The 20,068-nt window shown below is 42.7% G+C and overlaps 1 protein-coding gene across 1 annotated transcript in view; it reads left to right on the top strand.

Annotated features, from left to right (window-relative positions):
• Window positions 1-20,068, top strand: part of SIM1 (SIM bHLH transcription factor 1) — a 238,014-nt gene that overhangs the window by 158,642 nt on the left and 59,304 nt on the right. Inside the window, exon 10 of the mRNA XM_069235470.1 lies at window positions 18,693-18,858. Within this exon, the coding sequence (XP_069091571.1) occupies window positions 18,693-18,858 (166 nt within the window). The remainder of the gene's footprint in view (window positions 1-18,692; window positions 18,859-20,068) is intronic.

Genomic DNA, 20,068 nt, shown 5'->3' with positions numbered 1-20,068 from the left:
CCTCTAACCACCTTCTGCAGCCTCATTACCGATTTCATCACTCCACTCTCCATCATCTCGAAGGACTACATGTTATAGGGCGACCTTGACTTCCACAACAACATCATAACCGATCCTAACTCCGCCAACCTCCTCGACAGCCTGACCACCATTGCCCTCACCCAACCCGTAGACAACCCCACACACACATCGCAAGACACACGCTCGACCCCATATTCACCCTCTGCAACCGCATAAGATACAGCCACACCACCGAACTAACATGGACCAACCACTCAATTGTCTACTTCATCATCCCTAACACATGCCCTCCCACTGATGCAATCAAACACTAGCTGCCACAGCTGGAATAAAGTTCTTAGAGACTGAATGGACCATCACCCTCACCCTCACCCTTAACCAGCCGAAACACCACACCAGTGTGAACCAAGACATCAGGCGCTTCAACACCTGTATCACTGACTGCACTGACATCCTCACCCCCATCAAGAACAAGGAACACAGAATATCCCCATAGCAAGCCGGCTGCTACACCGAGGCCTCAGGACAGCTAAGCACCACTGCAAGCATCTTGAGAGAAGGTGGGGCATTAACAAAGACCCAGCAGACAGAACAGCCTACAAATCAGCACTCACCCTAAACCACTGCCCACTGTGTAAGTAAAAAAAACTGCCATGGCTTTGCACATTGATGCTAACCCCAGTGTCAGTGCATTCCCAGAGTTTTTGCTTCTCCCTGTAGAAGAGTTGGACTTTTCCCTGGTCCAATGTGTATGTGGTCCCTGTCCTAATATGCATATCTCTCTATTGAAATGGACTCTCTGACCTGTTGTCAAGGTATTTCCCGCTACAGTATCAGTCACGTCCCCTCTCAGCGCATCTATGGTTCCTCTGAAGTTTGTCAGTCCCATTGTCATTCTCTTCTTTGTCATAAAGTTAGTGTATTCATTGCCATGTTCCAGAGCAGGTGTATTACTGTCATGGTGCCAGTGTATTTTGACTGTAAGTGAGCACTCTGCCCTAGTATGAGTATCCTCTCTATTTGGGCATTATTTTACTCCCTGATCAATTGTGAGTTTCCATTTTTGCAGGTGTATGTATTTCATCTCCGAGTGTTGCGTCTTGCTCGTTCCATTGCATGATTCTCACTGATCCTTTGTAACAGTTTTTATGACCCACTGTTAGTTTATTCTCTTAACATTTGTCAGTGTATTACGTCCCAAATGTTAGGTGTTCAGTGTATTCCACTGCCAGGTGTTTGAGTCTCATCTCCCTACGTTCAAGTCTCCCTGTCCTTGTATTACTGTATTCCCTGCCCCGGTGTGGTTGTCTCTAGTGTATGTATTATCCTATCCTTTTGTCTTTGTATTCCATGACCTCGCGTTATTGTCATTTCCCAGTATATACGTTTCCTTGTCTTTGTGTATTTGTCTTCCTTGTCCTAAAGGAATGGGAGAAACAACACTGAAAACAGTTCCACGGCACCACACTGCTTTGAAAACAAAGATGCTCGGGCCTTCTTGTGGACGACTTTCAATGTAGAATTTCCCTCCTCAGAACAAAAGCACAAAACCTGGAAGCGATATTGGATGCTGGTCTCATCCTGAAGATGCTAGTAGGAGCAGTACTAAAAAAATTAAGCTTCTAAGAGAAATCGTCCTCTTCATGCCCAGTCAGTACTATCCCATGGTAGTATAAGCCTTGATCATTTCATGACTAGGCCATGATAAACCTTCAGACCAGATTAATTAGGGAGTTACGTTGTCTTTGTGTCACACAACGTGATGCAATTCTTTAATTCAGATTTGCAAAGATACATGGGATGATCCGCACTACCTTGCTTGGCTTTGTAAAGGAAATATAACACAACTCAGCTGCTTGCTCTGTGTTACATTACATTTCAAGGTGGGAGGTGTTCTGTGGGTGGAGCATGGTGACTCCCGTGCATCCACCCCTGGATATGATGCAATTCCTGATTTACAAACATTTGTGAAACTGGGATGGCATCAAAGCTGTATGCCTCCCAGAAGATGGTGTAAATAGAAGAAAAATATTTTTTTCTCTTTGTTATTTCCCCTTTCAATGCATGGTGCATTCTGCATTATGCACAGAAAGCTGAACATGCCTATTTGGATTGTTTTTGTGCAGGCAGATATCCTTTACTGCACAAAAACAATCCTACCCTTAATGCAGGGTCCCTTGCGCAATGGTGCATGGATGCTTGCGTTGGCTTAAGGCTGCACACAGTGCACCAGAGAGAGCAGAAATGCCACATATCCTTGTAAATATGGAGCATTTCTGCTCTGTGCAGCAATGCAAGTTCCTTTGCTGCAGTGTTGCATGAAATAATAATAAACAGGCCACCGGTAGGGTATATCAGAAGGCTTCAGACTGGGCAAATGAGACAGGGAAACACATTTTTGGCTTAAAATACACAAAAAGCTGAAAGGCCTACACTGGTTTCCAGTAAAAAGCAGAATCAAAAGCTTCTGTGCCTTATGTATAAGTATATCAAAGGTACAACTTCCAGCGTGAAAACCTGTACCATACAGCTCAACATGCAACCTGAGTTCATCTAAACAGCATCTTTTAATTACCCTGAGAACCAGCTGAAAACATAGGTAAAAGGCGATTCTCAGTGGCATATCCCACCTCCGCAACAACCTGCCCAGTGAAACCTGCTGCTACCAGTCACTGATGCAGATCATATGTACCGGTTTGCAAAATGTGCGTTATTCGCTTTTGTATAATTATGTGCAATTTTGGGAACATTACATATATTTATACGAAATGCAAATCCACTATTTAGTGGTATTCTTTAGCACAAAATGGGTCTTGGCATCAATTTTTGACTTGAGGACTCATTTCAAGCTAAAACAAATTATGGAAAAACACAAGTGCTGTGAACAACAACTCACACTCACGTTCTGGGTGTTTGTTTTGTTCACACCCTATAATTTTGCAGTAAATGTGCTGTGATCGTGGGGGTTCAGGAATTTCATGGAAAAAAGACACAACTGGAAATTCCAGAAATTATGCAAATCACTCGGGCATAATTTAAATTTCACCAATGCCTATTCACATTGAAAGTCCAAACCTACCTTTTCTGATTCCACAAATCAGTCATCATTCCCGTCTACACCTAGTGTACCACCATGAAAACGGTCTACGTGCATTACTTGAACTTGGTACAATACGCACACCTAAATATGCCTGGCTGTGTGCTATCCGAAATGCCTAGCAGAAGCTTGCCTGACATGGTCAACATAGCCATGATAAGACCTTTAAGCCTCACAAAAGCTATGCAAGGTGCTATACCACTACTGATACAATACAGTACAACACAATGAGTGCTCAGCTATGTTACTGAATGGACAGAGCTCTGAACACAGTTGGCACTTTCAGACAGTCTCAATTTTATGCCAGCTCCTTTGCCTCACTGACAAGAGCCTCACTTAATTTAAGCAGTACTATCGAACTGCATTCAATGTGTGGAACAACTTAGGGCCTTAGAGCCTACAAAAGCACGTACACATGTCTTGTTGTGTCAGTGATGATGTATACCATGCATTAACCATTGTACTCCTTGGCATCTTTGTATTCCCTGTCCCAGTGTGTATGTCTTATTATAAGTGTGTATTCTTCCTGTTCCAGTTGTCTGTGCCTCAATGCCCCAGTATGTGTGCCTCCCTGCCCCACTGTTCGAGGGCTCCGTGTCCTTCTCCCAGTCTGATTGTGTTCCCAGTTTCGACTCCAGAGTTGGTGTATTTCCTTTTAGAATTGTGCGTGTTTTTTTTTTTAGTTTATTTCTCCATGGGAAAAAGGTTTTCCAGGGAAAAACCTCTTTCCTACACACCCATTAGGTAAGGGGTCGTTCCACTCCATACCCTGCAAGGAATTTATTCCAGCCCTTTGGATATGTGCATTGTGGGCAGCACCACTGGAATTATGCTGCAGGGGAGCACCAACGTATGCAGCAGAGTTGACTAAATTATGTGGCAAGAAAAGAAGGCAAATTATGCAGCATAATGTAGCACATCTTTTGATACTATTACTTTTTTATTTTGTGATTTCTACACATGATAATACTGTCTGAGCAAAGATTTCAAATCATTAGTACCAGTCAGTTTAATAACCAAATACAGAAAAAGGCGACCAAAAAATGACTAGTTGACATTTGCAAAGTGGCTTCCACTGCTTTGTGCACCTACGTTGCCACATTTCTACTAACTTTTGATCCGACAGAGATAGAAACACATTTTATTTTGTTAAAATGGATCACTGACAGAATATCAGATACAAAAATATTGTGTGGACAGAATATCATGTAAAAAATATTGAGGAGCAACATATCAAAAGGTAAGTGCAAATAAGTAAGTATGGAGTTACTATTCTTAACTCCATATCTGCATACCTTGAAGATATACGTATTGTATCATATATATGGAGTTATATATAATAAAACTTTGCTTACCTATAAAAACTTACCTTCCCAGTATCTTTTTCCTTGACCTTCTTGACACAATATTTTAATTACCAATATTCTGTCTCTATGCCCCTAATAAGTGTTGTGTCTTTGGATTGGCTGTTGTTTCATTGGATGCACTTTGCATTGGATGAATACTATTGCTATGACTTACACATGTTCATGCTATGCTTCGAGTGACTTTTCACATCAAGGAATGGACTTTCTGAACTATTGTGGTGTGCCATGGTACATAAGTTTTGGATTGGTATGTGTTGGTTAATCATCAGCTGACACAATTGCACCTGAAGTGGTTGGGTGTTGTACCAGTTTGGCAGCACCATCTGCGATGAATGGACATTCTACTCTTTCAGTTTACCATATGTACACATAGGAGGTGCAAACCTGTAGCATAGCCACTGTGTGTCTGTGTTGCCCCTAATAAGTGTACGCAAACCTAAGTTTTGACCACTGAATTGCCAAGGTTATTTAGTTAGAATAGTTAAACATACCTTTGCTGATACATCTTACCAGACGGGAAAAGGTTAGTCCATTCACTTAACTTGAAACATAAACTGCTTCTTTCACTCTGTCTCGTCCTTTTTCTCTCGCTCTTCCTTGCTGTCACTCACTGGCCCTCCCCCTCGTTCTCTCTTTTGGTCTCCATCTCACGATCTTCAAGACACTTTGGTGATTATGTACAAGCCCCTTGCACGGCAGGTGCAAGGGGCTTGTAAATAAGCCTCTTTGTCTCCCTGCTTTCTTTCTGTTTTTTTTTTTCTCTTCACATTTGACCCATCTCCTCTATTTATCTGTGTGACTCTAACTTTATATCTCTCTTTTTCTTTCATTTTGTCCATGTGTCTTAGGTGATTATGCACAGCTGTTGATGGAGGTCATAGGGTGGGTAGTCGTGGCCATGTCTGGCCCAAAACTGCACAACTTGGTTCTGCCTTTGACTTTGCTATCTTTATCCAATACCAGCAAGCAAAACAGTACCTGCTGGCGGTCAAGGCCTGACTGTGAACACAAAGCAGATATAGAAAGTGTTGTAATATCACCTCCATATCGCATCAAGAAAACATAGTGAGCAAGACTAACTGTTTAGAAGGGGGTGGCCTTGATCTCTTATCCTCATCACAACACATATTTTGTAAACATGGAGCCTTTGAAGGAGCAAAAGTGGCCGTCTTTGGAGCAGCCCTCCATGAAACCTCCTTCCTTCCCTGTGCCTACGTTCATTCATTGGAACAAGTGGTTTCCGTCGCCCCTTACTTGCTTAAAAAGCTTTTTTGATGTCTACCTCAATAACACTAGCAATCAAAGTAGCTTGTTAAAGGGTCCTTGAGTATGGCCTGTACCAGTCCACTGTTGAACTACTAACAATCCAGTGGGTTGAACTTTCTAATAATAAAAATATTTACCTGGCATATGCCTCAAACTGACTTGTCTCTAGGTACTTGATTACTAGGTATTATTATCCAGCTCAACCTCATACATGCCAATCGCCTGATTCAGGTGAGAGACTACTGATTCCTAGGCTAGTCTCCTGCCTCCAGATTCCTGCATGCAATAGCCTGATTCCTCGGTGGGCTTCTGCCAACAAGGACTGGTCTTGTGTGATTCTGAGTGTACACTGCCAGAAACCTGCAGGGTAGTGCACACCATTTTTGCCATGCTCTCTGCCTGCCTGCTCTGTGCTGGTGACAGACAAGGTTTGTTTGCATTTCTGATATCCCATCCTGCAGCAGCACATTTACAAGTCCCATACTTGAAAACCGACGCGATTCAAGCCTCAATAGAAGTCAACAGGAGAAATACAATCTCCTGATTATTGTTTTAAAATCCCCCTACATTTCTCTTCTAAAATGGTGACATGTATGCGACCTGAATGAATGGAAGTCCATGGAAGGCCTACCAAGATTTAAACCCACAACATACATGGCTGTAAATAGGCGATCAGTCCTACTCATGTCACATGCTGCTTACTTGGACACCTGTTTCAGAGGATAAGGCGGTATGATCTGTAAAAGCAAAATGCAAAGGCAGCGTTTTCTTGCCATTTGCAGTGTAATTTGGTTAATTTTGAGAATTGACTGAGACCCACGTGTAGTAAACAATCCCTCACATTCTTTCTCGTTGCATTTTGCGCTCCACCGGTAGTCTGGGAAGTGATTTTTAATCGCTCAGACCAAAGGAACTTTTTCCTACTTGTGAATAATTAAAACAAATGTCTCCTGTGACTCTCCCCATTTGGAACATCAGTAAGTTGCCATTTTATTTTCGAAACAAGGAACTCAATGAGAATACTAATCTAGCCTGTTTTCACTGTACATAATAACAATATCGAAATGCGTGTGTTACTTAAGCAAATATTTTATTTTGTTGGACAAACTATAGATTGATTTTAGTAGTTAAAATAAAGTGTACTAATGCATATTTAGTGAAACATAAAAATACCCAGGGTTTATATAGATTAGGAATAAACGAAACCAATTAAAGTTCAAGTATCTGGAATGCGATATGTCAAAAGCATAAGGGAAATGTTTGCACAGGAGAGGTAAATAAATCATTTATGATTAACTCCCCAGCAGGATTAAGTAGCTATGAATGTTGTGAGTGAACCCAACAGTGTTTAAAGGTCTAAGGGCAGCTCGCATTGAGATTTGAACTGAAAATTGAGTTTGCAGATTTTTGTAGTTTTGAATAATTTGCATTCATGTAATGTTTCCTTGCAGAGAGTTGTTCAAGAAATTCTACACCCACTGGAATGATATTTTTATGAACAATATCTAGACCACAATATTTATATCAGACGATATTTCTTATGGATTTTGTGACATTTAACTTCACTTTTATGACTCTCACCTGAGAAAGCATATTTACCGCCCTCAACCTATGATTGAAGAAAGACCGGATGCCTGGCAGATGTTCTGCTGTGGAAGGCTGCATCTTGGGCCTTACATTTTCCCAGATCTCAGTTGTGTGATTCAGGGGCTATCATTTACGCATACTGCTTTTTCCGCAAATAGATTTCAGTTAGGTGCACAACATGTTCGATGTATCAGCAGGCAGAAGAAAACAAAAGCAGGGGTTCCAGTCCTGGCCACAGCTTTGGGGGCGGAGGGAGGGAGACGCATCACGGGTTGTCCTTGATCTGGTCGGATGATTCAGTTATCTGATGCTAAAGAGATACTTCCATAGTCCCTATGGATAGGGCTCTGGAAGGTCAATTCTTACCCAGTTCTGGTGGGCTGGTGAGAAATGAAGGATCTCTAAGTGGTGGGTACATTCAAAATCTGTCACTCAAACCAAGCTGTGCAGAGCAACATCTCAGGCTTTTCCACACTTGCGGGGAAGGGTCAGGCACCAAATGTGGTGAACTTCCTGGACAGTGTTTTTTCTGTTTCCAAACAGCTCCCAGAGCAGAATACCATGGAGCTCACTCAAATGTAAATTTAGCAAAACACAAAACTACTTCCTAACAGTATTATCTTTTTACTGGGCAGAATTGGAGGAAGAACTATGGGGCATATTTATACTCCGTTTGCGCCGAAATTGCGTCGTTTTTTTTGACGCAATTTCGACGCAAAACTAACGCCAACTAACGCCATATTTATACTATGGCGTTAGAGGCGAATAGCGCCAAAGTTCCCGGAATGTGCGTCATTTTTTAGCGTGAACCCCTTCCTTGCGTTAATGATATGCAAGGGAGGCGTTCCCGTCTAAAAAATGACTCCCAGGCCTTTACGTGGTATTTATACTCCCGGGCAAAAGTGACGCCCGGGAGTGGGCGTGGCTAAAAACGGCGCATTTGCGCCGCTTTTTAACGCCTGGGTCAGGCATGGCGTTAAGGGACAAGTGGGCTCAAAATGAGCCCAGAGTGCCCTCCCCTGCCCCCAGGGACCCCCCCTGCCACCCTTGCCCACCCCAGGAGGACACCCAAGGCTGGAGGGACCCACCCCAGGGACATTCAGGTAAGTTCAGGTAAGTTTTTTTTTTTTTTTTTTTAATAATATTTTGTGGCATAGGGGGGCCTGATTTGTGCCCCCCTACATGCCACTATGCCCAATGACCATGCCCAGGGGACAGAAGTCCCCTGGGCATGGCCATTGGGCAAGGGGGCATGACTCCTATCTTTACAATGATAGGAGTCATGTTGATGGGGGATGGGCGTCGTTAAAAAATGGCGCAAGTCGGGTTAAGACGATTTTTTCGACGTAACCTGACTTGCCCCATTTTAAGACGCCCATGCGCCATTTTCCCCCTACGCCGGCGCTGTCTGGTCTACGTGGTTTTTTCCCACGCAAACCAGGCAGCGCCGGTCTGATTGCGCCGTCTAACGCCATTCCATAAATACGGCGCCCGCATGGCGCTTCAGAATGGCGTTAGACGGCGCAAAACTTTTTGACGCTAAACTGCGTTAGCGCAGTTTAGCGTCAAAAAGTATAAATATGGGCCTATATCTACTCAGACTGCAAAACTGTTTCTGGTTAGACCTTTACTCTGCAGCAGAGCTTTGCTGAATTTCAAATTGAGTTTCCCTGTTTCCCCCACAAAGGGAACATGAAACAGAACCTCCATCGTGCGTTGCAGCCTCCCTGTTTGTGTGGAAGACACCTTTCACAGAGTACATGTATACCAGGAAAGTAGCACATAAGCAGAACACACATCATACACATGCCATATTCCATGATCCATGACATTAATGCAGTAATAAGTGAAGAGCTTAGTAAAGAGGAACTTAATTAATTTTTCACAAGTGAAGAGGCTAAAAGAGATGTACTCTAGTTCTGTGAATTTAGCTGACCGCAACCATCAGTCTATCAATAGCCAGGTTCAAAGGCAGCATTTTCCTCCACTGTGGGTGATGGCAAGTTTTGGATAGGCACCCAAATAAGCAGAACCTTTTTCTCCTGTTTAAGCAACAAAACAATGGGGAGCCTGCAGTGGACTTGTAGATCGTCAGGTTCACTGAGGGGAAAAATAAACCTTTCAGGGAGTATGAATTAGCACAATGTTAGCTTTTTTCCTGATAATTACAGGACATACCTATGCTCACCGCTTACGCTTATTATGTGTAAATATTAGACTTGAGAAACATTCCGTTCAGAGATTTAATATGATGTCTTCTGTTTGTCTGTAGATTAGAAACCAGGCAGTGATGGATGGCTAAAGCTTTAAAAGGACCTCCCACTGAACCAGAAGTCTATCCAGTATCATATTTTAAAAACACTTTATAATGTGTTCTTTTAGTTTTTATGTAAAATTATTGTCTTCCTTACCCGACCTTCAGCATGGAGCCTCAAATAAAAGCCTTTGTTTTTACTTGGTGTTTGCTACTATAGATTTTGCCATTCTGTAATGTTGTCAATATTTGGTGGGGATTTTTAGCCAGTGGTACTCATTGTCTCAATTCACAAATGATGAAAGGTTGAGCCATGACATCCGGGATCCAAACTTTTGATCTTCAGATTTCACACAGAAGTATTATTATTCTGAATCTCAGGAGCAGCTCGCAGTGCTAACTGGGGGCAGGGCGGCATGGATAGGGGGAGGGTCACGGGGGGAGGGATTCATAAAAAAAAAAGTAAACTTACCTCTGCCCCTCTACTGTCACCATCGCACTGCTCCTCTCCTGCGCAGACAGGCTGCAGGCACAGGCTCCCAGCCTCCTAGCCTGTGGCCAAGCCTGATGCTGCTCAGAGCAGTGTTAGGATTGGCTGGGACGCCCAGCCAGGGCACTCCCAGGCAGACTGGAAGCCTGTGCATGCTCTCTCCAGCCCGGCAACACAATGCCAGGCTGAAGAGAGAGCCTACTGTGAATGTGTGTTTGGCTGACCCGAGACGGCCGGCCAAACACACATGCGCTCTGAGGGGCAGTGCTGTGCAGCCTGTGGCCCCACCCCTTTTTACCAAGAAACGATAATGAACATAGTTTATTATCGTTTTTTGGTAAAAGGTTTGCAGCTGCTGCTGCTGGCGGGCAATTCTCCCGAATCTCATTATAAGGTCAGTGAATCTTATATTTGAGACTTCTCCCCTGCGTAGCAATGAGGTAGAATCTATAGATTAGTCTTGAACACTTACCACTTCACTTCAGTCCAGAGTTGATTGTCCACAATCACTTCAACTCTGTCCATCAGCGGACAGTGGTAATAAGAGTACAATTAATGCCAATTGTTGAACAGAATTTTCTGTAGATTGCATCTCCACGGTTAGGAGTTGCCTAATTGATGTGGCATTAGTTCAGTTCATTTAAGCAAAATATCACTCACAAGAAGGAAGTAAAAAAGATAGAAGAAACACACCATTTATCCACAGGAGAATTGCATATAGCAGATGCTAAAAACAGGGAACGGGGGTGCAGAAAACTTAGTGAAAGAGAGCAGCAGAATCACAGAGTTGTGAGGATACTTCAACTTCATTTAACAAAGTACATTTATTACTATCCGTGTAAACTCGTAATTAATTATCTTAAAGCAGTGCTTGCTAGAAGTAAGGATAACCTCTAAGCTATATGTTGAACAAAAGAAAGATGAAGTGTGTGTGTGGGAATATAATACCTTCACATCTTGATTGATTTTCCTTGGCTGGAATGGAGAACTCCGAAATAATCATTGGTCATTATTATTTACTATGTACGGTTTGTGTATGAGAGTTTTGTTAACTATGTGCCGCTATACTGCCATGGATTACATCCAGTTTACAGACTTCATTTTCAGACACTGTTTTGCACACGTTCTATGCTGATTGCATTCTGTATGCTATGTGCATTTTAAAATAGACACTACTTAATCAATTTATAAATACCAAACAATCTGGACACTCAGGCTGTGTGCTGTTATGTTATTTTATACATAAGTGTGTGGCTTTACACGACCCTCATGACATTTAAATGTTCTAAGGAGGGGCAAGGGAGATCAAAAAGAGACATTAGAAGAACACAAAGTAGTGGACATGATAAATGGGTAGCCATTTCTTAATTTTTGATTTTAATGTCCACGCAGTCACTTCAGCTTATCTCAGTGATTGCCCAGCTCACACAGAAAACTTATGGGTAGACTTCTGGAGGAGTCACATTTGAGACAATGTGTTAGACTTGATATCTTTGACCTAGTCTCCCGTAACATTTTGCCTCTGCTTTCAAGGTTGTTTCTGTGTGCTGGACTCTGTTTTTGCTGTTTTGTTTGCTCTGGACACCTTACTACTGCTGACCAGTGCTAAGGTGTAAGTGTTCCCTGTGTAAATTATATGTGTAATTGGCCTTGGATTTGGATTTATCCAAGGAGTTTGTTGTGCAAACTTATGCTTCAGAGCATGGTATAGGAGCAGGGTTATCACAGCTAAATGAAGAGGGCCTAGATAAACCTGTAGCCTTCATCAGTAAGAAGTTACTTCCCAGGGAATGTAGGTAGAGTGCAATTGAGCGTGAAGCTTTTGCTGTGGTCTGGGCACTTAAGAAGCTAAGACCCTACTTGTTTAGGACTCACTTCCAGGATCAGACTGACAACAGGCCCCTCAGATGGTTAATGCAGAGGAGGAGTGAGAATCCCAAATTGCTGAGGTGGTCAATCTCCCTACAGGGAATGGACTTTATGGTGGAACACCCCCCTGGCACAGAACACGCCAATGCTGATGGTCTGTCCAAATTCTTCCACCTTAGTGATGAGAACTCCCATGAGGTTGGGTAGTGTTTCCCCAATTTCAGCTGGGTGGGGGACATGTGTTAGACTTGGCATTTTTGGCGTGGTCTCCCCTAACTTTTTGCCTCTTCTTCCCAGTTTGTTTCTGTGTGCTTGACTCTGTTTTTGCTGTTTTGTTTGCTCTGGACACTTTACCACTGCTGATCAGTGCTAAAGAGTAGGTGTTCCCTGTGCAAATTACATGTGTAATTGGCTTTTTATGATTGGCATATTTGATTTACTAGTACATCTGTAGTAAAGTGCACTAGAAGTGCCCAGGGCCTGTAAAGCAAATGCTTCTAGTGGGCCTGCAGCACTGGTTGTGCCACTCGCATGAGTAGCCCTATAAACAAGGCTCAGACCTGCCACTGCAGTGTCTGTGTGTGCAGTTTTAAACTTCCAATTCGACCTGACAAGTGTACCCACTTGCCAGGCCTAAACCTTCCCTTTTTCTACATTCAAGGCACCCCTAAGGTAGGCCCTAGGAAGCCCCACGGGCAGAGTGCAGTGTATGTTGAAGGTGGGACATGTACTGATGACCCCATTTCTAACACATTGGAAACTAACTACCACAGAGTTATAGCACAGAGTGTCCCCTGATCAAGCAGGGCCATCTGCACTGAAAAGTGGGGCAGTTTATTCCCACTGTTGTGGTGTATGGGAAAAACTAAGGTTGTTTTACTTCACATCAGGATTGGGGTGTATATGATTCTCATTACACTGGTGAAATACAAAATAATGGAACTCTCCTGCAAAGTTTGGTGAGGGGCCCATGCGATTGCCTTGGTGCAACTAATTGTATCCTAGTCACAGTTATACAGATGCCTTTGGCTGAGTAGGGTCTCCCCTGAATCTGGTAAGTTTCCACAATCTATGGGGCTGCAGGTACTCACATTAATTGATTAGCTTTGAACCTCATTGAAAGTTAATCAGCCTTGTTTTAATTAATTTTGCTGGAAGCAAAAAGCTACAGAATGTTAAGCCAGTGACTGAAAACAGGCAGAAAAATGGTACATGCATTCATCATACCTTTAGATAATACGTAGTCTGTTATTTGAAATGGGTTTCAACGTAATTGATGTGGATTACAAGTAGCTATATATTATTGGGTTGCAGCTGATAGCCCTAGCAGCCCCCAGTGACATCGCTGAAAACCCAATAGGCTTTAATAAAGAGTAGTTCAATTAGAAGAAGTTATTTCATGCTTGGGGGAAGAGGAAAAGCTTTTTTGTGGTACCAAGTGGAAATTAGCCCAAATGATGGCTTTGGTGGCATTATAATACCATCACATACTATCATTTTAGGAAAATTGTCTGTTTTCCCCTTTGTCCATATAATGTAGCAGTGTAGTTTTCTGCTGATAATTTCCTTTGTAGGCTGACTGATGTATGCCTAATACCATCATTAATTGTTGAGTCCTTGCCATAGGTGTGATCTTCCGCCACACAACTTATTTAATGCTTTATGCTTTTTGGTCCATTGAAGGTTTTGTTTTTAATGGAAATGTTTTCAACCTGATTAAGGACAGCATTTCTGATGCTACTTAATGTCTTCTGTTTTCAAGAGTTATGTTGACTATTTGATGCTTTATGATGCTAAAAGATCATATTCGTCATGTGGTAGTGTATCTCACTTGAGAGTTGTGGGTGCCTCTGGTGTCTGGAGAAGCCTATTGGATACATGCATAACATTCTGTTAGTTGTTTTAGAATAGATCATTTTAAAAGTCCCTTGAACTTTGTTGCATTACTATAGTAAAATATTTGCCATTAGGTATATTTAAAATGAGCATACTTTTTTTATAAATATTGCTTCATACCACAGATTTGCCATAGCTAAGCACTGTAAATGGTATATGTGACTATTGTCCTGTTTAGGCATACTCAGTTAACTGACATGGAAGCAGGGTTAAATTTGGATCATAATTAGGCCTGGGCAGTGCCAAAAAAGTGACCCACATTCCTGTACGACACCCTTTCCGGAAACAGTGTTTGCTTAGTGTCATTAGACTATTTTTTAGAGAAATGTTTTAAAAAATAACTATCTTAAAGCTTATAGAGCGAGTAACATTGGGTAAACTAGGAGTATTGTATTTTGGCAAGGTGAAAGAGGTGAAAAAAGGAGCTGAAGAGCCACAATACCTAATGTGTCTACGGTTTCCAACTGGAAATGTTAGTAGCAAAAAAAAAAAAAAGAAAAGCACTCAAAGCTATTTGTTTTTTTCCTCTGATCACTGTGTACTTTACAAAGTAGACATAAGGCAGTAGCACTCAAAAATGTGGTTTAAAGCTGCCTTATGACTAATAGTTAAGCTAAACAAAGGCATATAATAATGTTATAAAGAAATACGGATGTTTTTATATAAAAAGTCCTCTTTAGTTATTTAACTATGGCTTTCAACGAATCTTAAACATGGTTAATTAGCAGTTTACTTTTTTTAGTTTGATGTGGCGTGAATGCGGAGTGATAGATTAGTTACATGACACAAAATCATTTTATTTTTTTTACGCTTAAAGTGATTTGCCCAGAATCCCAGGATGTTGAGCCGACGCTGGGACTCATCAAACATAGTTCCCAGTTTGAAATTCAGCAGCTCTGACCTTAACTCCATTCCCACCCTCCCCTGCGAGTCCCTGGGTACACCGACCCTACTCGCCCACCATGCCGTGAATGTAATTGCTGAGCGGCGAGGGGGTTAGGGGAAAATACACTGTTTCTGGGCAGGGCCTGCCCCACGGGGAGATGAAGTGAGAATGGCCCATGGGAGAGAGCAGCACCTGGCTGGGACATATGTTGTCACAATGTCATCTCGTGACTCAAGGCCTCCCCTGTCCATCATAGCCTCAGGGTGATGGCCTAGCAGGGGAGGAATGAGGGAAAGGGCATGCTGTGGGCGGGTTGACAGAGGCACTAAAAAACCGGCCCAGAGGTCACCTTTAGGCACTGGCCCATTGGCCAGTGCTTGACTTCCTGTCTTATCAATCCGACCCTGCATGGGAGGCCGAGTTACACTGCAAGGATTTGAACTCATGACCTGTTTGTCACAGCAAATGACATCACAAAATGTTTAATTCACTGAGCTATCAAATCTTGTAGAACCATGCTAGAAAATGTCCTTTCAGTGTGCTACTCGGGGCTCAGCAAGCAACTCATGAGTTTGTAGGAGACTGAAGAGCCAGCAGTCGACTGAGGGCAAGTGGGCAATTGAGGGTCCAGTGAGGGACTTGGAGCAGTGGTGGACTAAGTGTTGGGGGGGGTAGATGGTGGCTTAGGGGGACAGCAGGTGACTTCTGGGTCATATGAATACTTAACAGCTAATGGGTGGTTCTTGCCACAAGTAGCTCAGGTCATTGTGCAAATAGGTTATTAAGGAGTACAGCTTGTGTAATTAAGTTGACCAGTGGGTGATTAAGGGGCTATTTTGATACTCAAGGGCCAGTATACAACCTGGACAAGTAAGAGACTCAGGATGCCAGTGAGTAATTCATTGCGCTAATTGACAATCCAGGAGGCCAATAAGCGATTCACGTGTTAGTGACAACACATATGGCTAGTGAGTAAGGGCCAGATGTACGAAATACTTACTTTGAAATTCCTAAATAGCGACTCCTTAAAAATTGCTATTTAGGAAAATGCAACATGGTATGCACAAAAATAGAGATTCCTTAATAGCGATTCCTACAGTGTAGTAAATCGCTATTAGGAAATCACTATTTAGGTAATACCAAACTATTCCTTCCCAGCGGTACGAATGGTTTAGCTTTTCCTAATTTGCAATTTACTAATAGGAAATCGCAAATTAGGAAATACTAAAGCAAGTTTGACGCTCAGCCTAAGACCCTCCTTGCTGCACTCTGAAAAAATTGGTGCACATGTAAAGCGATATACTGACAAAGAGGGAGAATGAGGTTTTTATGGGGCTGGGGCTCTCCTCCTTAGAGTCTATATATACAATTTTACAAAAAGGCCAAGCCTAAAGGAACTTCCACAGGGTGGAAAAAAGGTTTTTTTGTGTGAGAACACTTTCACCCACCAGGGTTACCCCTGGGTGGCATGCTTCATCATTGGGTTTCCTCCCATTCTGCTGCAGAACGAGGCGTACTGCGACCGACGGAATACATGGGAGCACTGTCATAGTTTCATCAATGTGAATACTAAGAGGGATAGAAGTGGTGCGGTCTTAGGTGGGTTAGAAATACCTGCCACTCAATGGTATTACTAATTTAATATGTCTTACAGGGGTGGTATGGTTAAACAAAGGATGTTGGAGAGGGGATATATAATGTACCTTACCTCCTAAGCAGTCAACATGTTTCGGAGTCTACCCCTGGACTCCTCTTCAGGACCAAGGTGGTCTCCCTAGTGTCACTCATTGAATAGCTACCACTAGTGAAAGCACGAAAACTAAAGGCTCTGTGGTGTGGTGTGGTACATACAACTAAAGTAAAGTAATTACCCAATGGTAATGAAACATGTAGACCGCTTAGGAGGTAAGGTACATAATATACCCCCCTCCGACACCCTTTTTTTAACCATACCACCCCTGCGAGAAATATTAAATTAGTAATACCATCCAGAGGCAGGTATTTTTAACCCACCTAAGACCCCACCACTCCTATCCCTCTTAGTATTCACATTGATGAAACTATAACAGTATTCCGTCGGTCGCAGCACGTCTCGTTCTGCAGCTGAACGGGAGGAAACCCAATGATGAAGCATGCCACCAAGGGGTAACCCTGGTGGGTGAAGGTTTTTTCACACAAAAACACTTTTTTCCACCCTGTGGAAGTTCCTTTGGGCTGGGCCTTTTTGTAAAATTGCACATGTAAAGCGCACACGTGCCCTAGGGGCATGATAGCACTTTAAAAAAAGCATTTTCAGGTGTTTTTTTAAAAATTGCACATGGTTATCATCGACTTGAATTTGATGTTGATTGCATTCGTACATGTGCCGAGAAATACAAATAGGAAATCCTTATTTGTGATTTCCTATTTAGGGAATCACAAAATGTGATTTCTGCCAGGTAGAGACTGCATTTTGCAGTTCTGTAGAGGCCTTTGTTCATAGGAAAAGGCTGTTTTGCATTTCTTAACGGGCCGGAATTGCGATTCGACCCGTTAAGAAATGCAAAAAGCCTTTGTACATCTGGCCCATAATCTCTGGATTAGTGGCAATACAGGGTAAAAGTGATGGGGCCAGGCAAGGGGCATGAACACGGGGTTTGTGTCCAGTGGCAGGACAAAAGCAACCTAATGGCTGAAATATATACGGGCTTTGTCCTGTTTGCACACTGTGCCTCTAAGCTGTGCATCCTAAAGCAAAATACAGGTAATACTAGAGACCTGACAGTAATATCAAGCAGCTCGTCTTGTTGTTCATATGAGTGGGAACTGTAGGAGATCAATTGGCAGGGCAGACCATGATGTCAGCTATGGAGTTCTGCCTGTGCAGGCTCAATTGTTGTCTCTGTGGGGCTCAGCGTGTGAAAGATGTTAGGGACTGCAATATTGTTTTGTCTCTTGCCAGGCAAGGGAGTGGATGGTGCAGCTCTTGGGCTTAAACAGAGGTACTGCTGTTGACTGGGCACGGCATGCCAAAAAACTCTCCTCTTGTGGTCACTGGGTGGTGTCTGCTGGATGCTGCTAGATAGTGAGACTGAGATGGTGGTGTTTATTTGATTAGGATGCATGGAGCTCTACATTCAGTGACACTGGCATGCCTGTATATCCTTCCAATTAAATGTTTCTTATCTCTGACCTCAACATGGTAGGAAGTCATTCTGCATTGCGAGTCTGGACCCTTCCCCACACACATAATTTGACAGTGGTGGAATGACATTGTCCTCAGGTGGGAATTGAAAACCTGCAGTGGTCTGGGCACGCGATTGTAGCTCACTGGGTGCAGCATCCATGAGCCCAAGAGGCATCCTAGGACAATATGCGTGCAAGGTATGTATTGAGGCTGCATGGTGCCCAACCCAAGAGGGCCATTTTCAAACTCTACAGTCCTTGCAGCCCCACCTTTCTTATTTGGGACGTCTGCTTGTGACTCAGAGTTTGGGCATTATCTTTGGATGCAGATCTGCACTATGATCTAGCCTTGTGTCCTCCTGCTGAGGGAACAATGCATCCCATGAGCACATACTCCTGCATGTCTACAGGTGGATTTGACTGTTGTGAATTGATCTCTGTTCTCAGCTGAGCAAAGGCATTTGCACCAGTTATTGTTATTTGATTCCCTTTTGTGCACTTCTGTTGGATAAGCTTTTAATGGGTTTAGTTGGTCAAGCCAGGAAAAGTAGTTGAATTTCCATTGTCACTTTCTCTCATACTTTCATTGTTTCCTTCTCCTCCTTCTTACCTTCTTTGTCCCCCAATTGTCTCATCATTCAATGTTTCTCTGCTGGTCTCACTCACTTATTTACACTGTCATAAGAAAGTGATGGAGAAAGGACAGGAACCAATCTGTGTGCTAGTTTGTCTACATTTCTGCACTGTGAGTTTATTTCAGTTTTTTCTTTCATTGCTTTCTTGACACCATGCAGCGATACGGAATACAAAGGACTCCAGCTGTCCCTGGATCAAGTCACGGCCCCGAAGCCAACATTTTCATATGCAAATTCAACTCCAATCATTGCTGACAGCAGGAAGGGGAGCAAGTCTCGTCTTGCAGGCACCAAGTCTAAATCCAGGACATCACCATATCCCCAGGTATATAGCTTGATGCTGATCTGCTCCCAGCAGCTTAATCCGAAGCCATGCTTAGGTATGGAAATCAGTGGGTGTAGCCAAACAGCTTATTATTCTTGCATTCATTTGTGTTTGCTGCTTTTAAGCTTCCTTGGTTTGGTTCATAAAAGTATTTTGATCTGAGCACTGTATGAGCAGTGTATGAGGCTAATTTATCAAGGTTTGGTGTCACCCTTGTGCTACTCAAGGTGAACCAAAACTTAGAATGAGATTTACCAAGCCAAGCAGGGCCACCTCTCGTGGCCCTCTGTGGGTTGGCAAATCTGCATTCTGTCGCACACTTAGAGAAAAATGCTTATGAGGATTGTTTTCATGCAGTACGGTGCCTCTTCCTGCACAAAAACAATCCTGCCCACAAGTTAGGCACTCTTACTCCACAGCTCAAGGGTGCCTGCATTGGTGCTAGGCAGAACTTTGTGTGCTAGTGCAAGGAGAGGGCAGGAATGTGCCATGTACTGTTAAAAATGTAGCATTCCTGCCCTCTTCCTTTTAAACAGCACAGTGCAGCAAGGTGTCTTGATCTGTAGGCATGTGTGAAAGTGTGATAAATCTGGTCCTTAGTTTGTGCAAAGAGGACATAGCTGGAAATTGCAAATGTCTTAAATTGTCTTGATTCTGGTAATTTGTTCTGATTCATTTGCCTCGACTAAAACAATCTTAACAAAATGAAAATCTAAGACTCATTTAAGTAAGTCTGGACATTACCGATAGGAAATGCGTATGTCATCCATCAATGTACATGTGGATGCATGCAGATTGTTTACAATGTTATGCGTGCAATCAAAGCTTCACTGAGAATGAAACAAAAACCCTGGTCAAATGGCATCTGCCCCCTGTTTAAGTCCAGGATTGACAGGAGTTCTTTTGCAACTACTTTGTAATGTATCTTGCTGAATTATGGAGTTACCTATTGATCATTGTACAGCAGAGTTGGTCATGTTTGTAACAATAATTCCTGGGGCTTTGGCTTAACCCATGGATGGTGACCAGTCAAATCGTATTCTCAGGAGAGGAGAAGACAGCATTAGGAATTTAATGCTGTTACACTGGATCTGTTACAAAGAGATATGTGGCGTTAATTCATTTTAGAATATCATTCATGATTTTTAGCAGTGGTGATGGAATTGACAAAACAATGTCTAGTTCTTCTCTCCAACTTAAGTATACATCA

The sequence above is a fragment of the Pleurodeles waltl genome, chromosome 5, assembly GCF_031143425.1.
Source record: "Pleurodeles waltl isolate 20211129_DDA chromosome 5, aPleWal1.hap1.20221129, whole genome shotgun sequence".
NCBI lineage: Eukaryota > Metazoa > Chordata > Amphibia > Caudata > Salamandridae > Pleurodeles > Pleurodeles waltl.
Note: the sequence above shows the minus strand (reverse complement) of the source record. Positions and strands in the feature narration are given on the sequence as shown.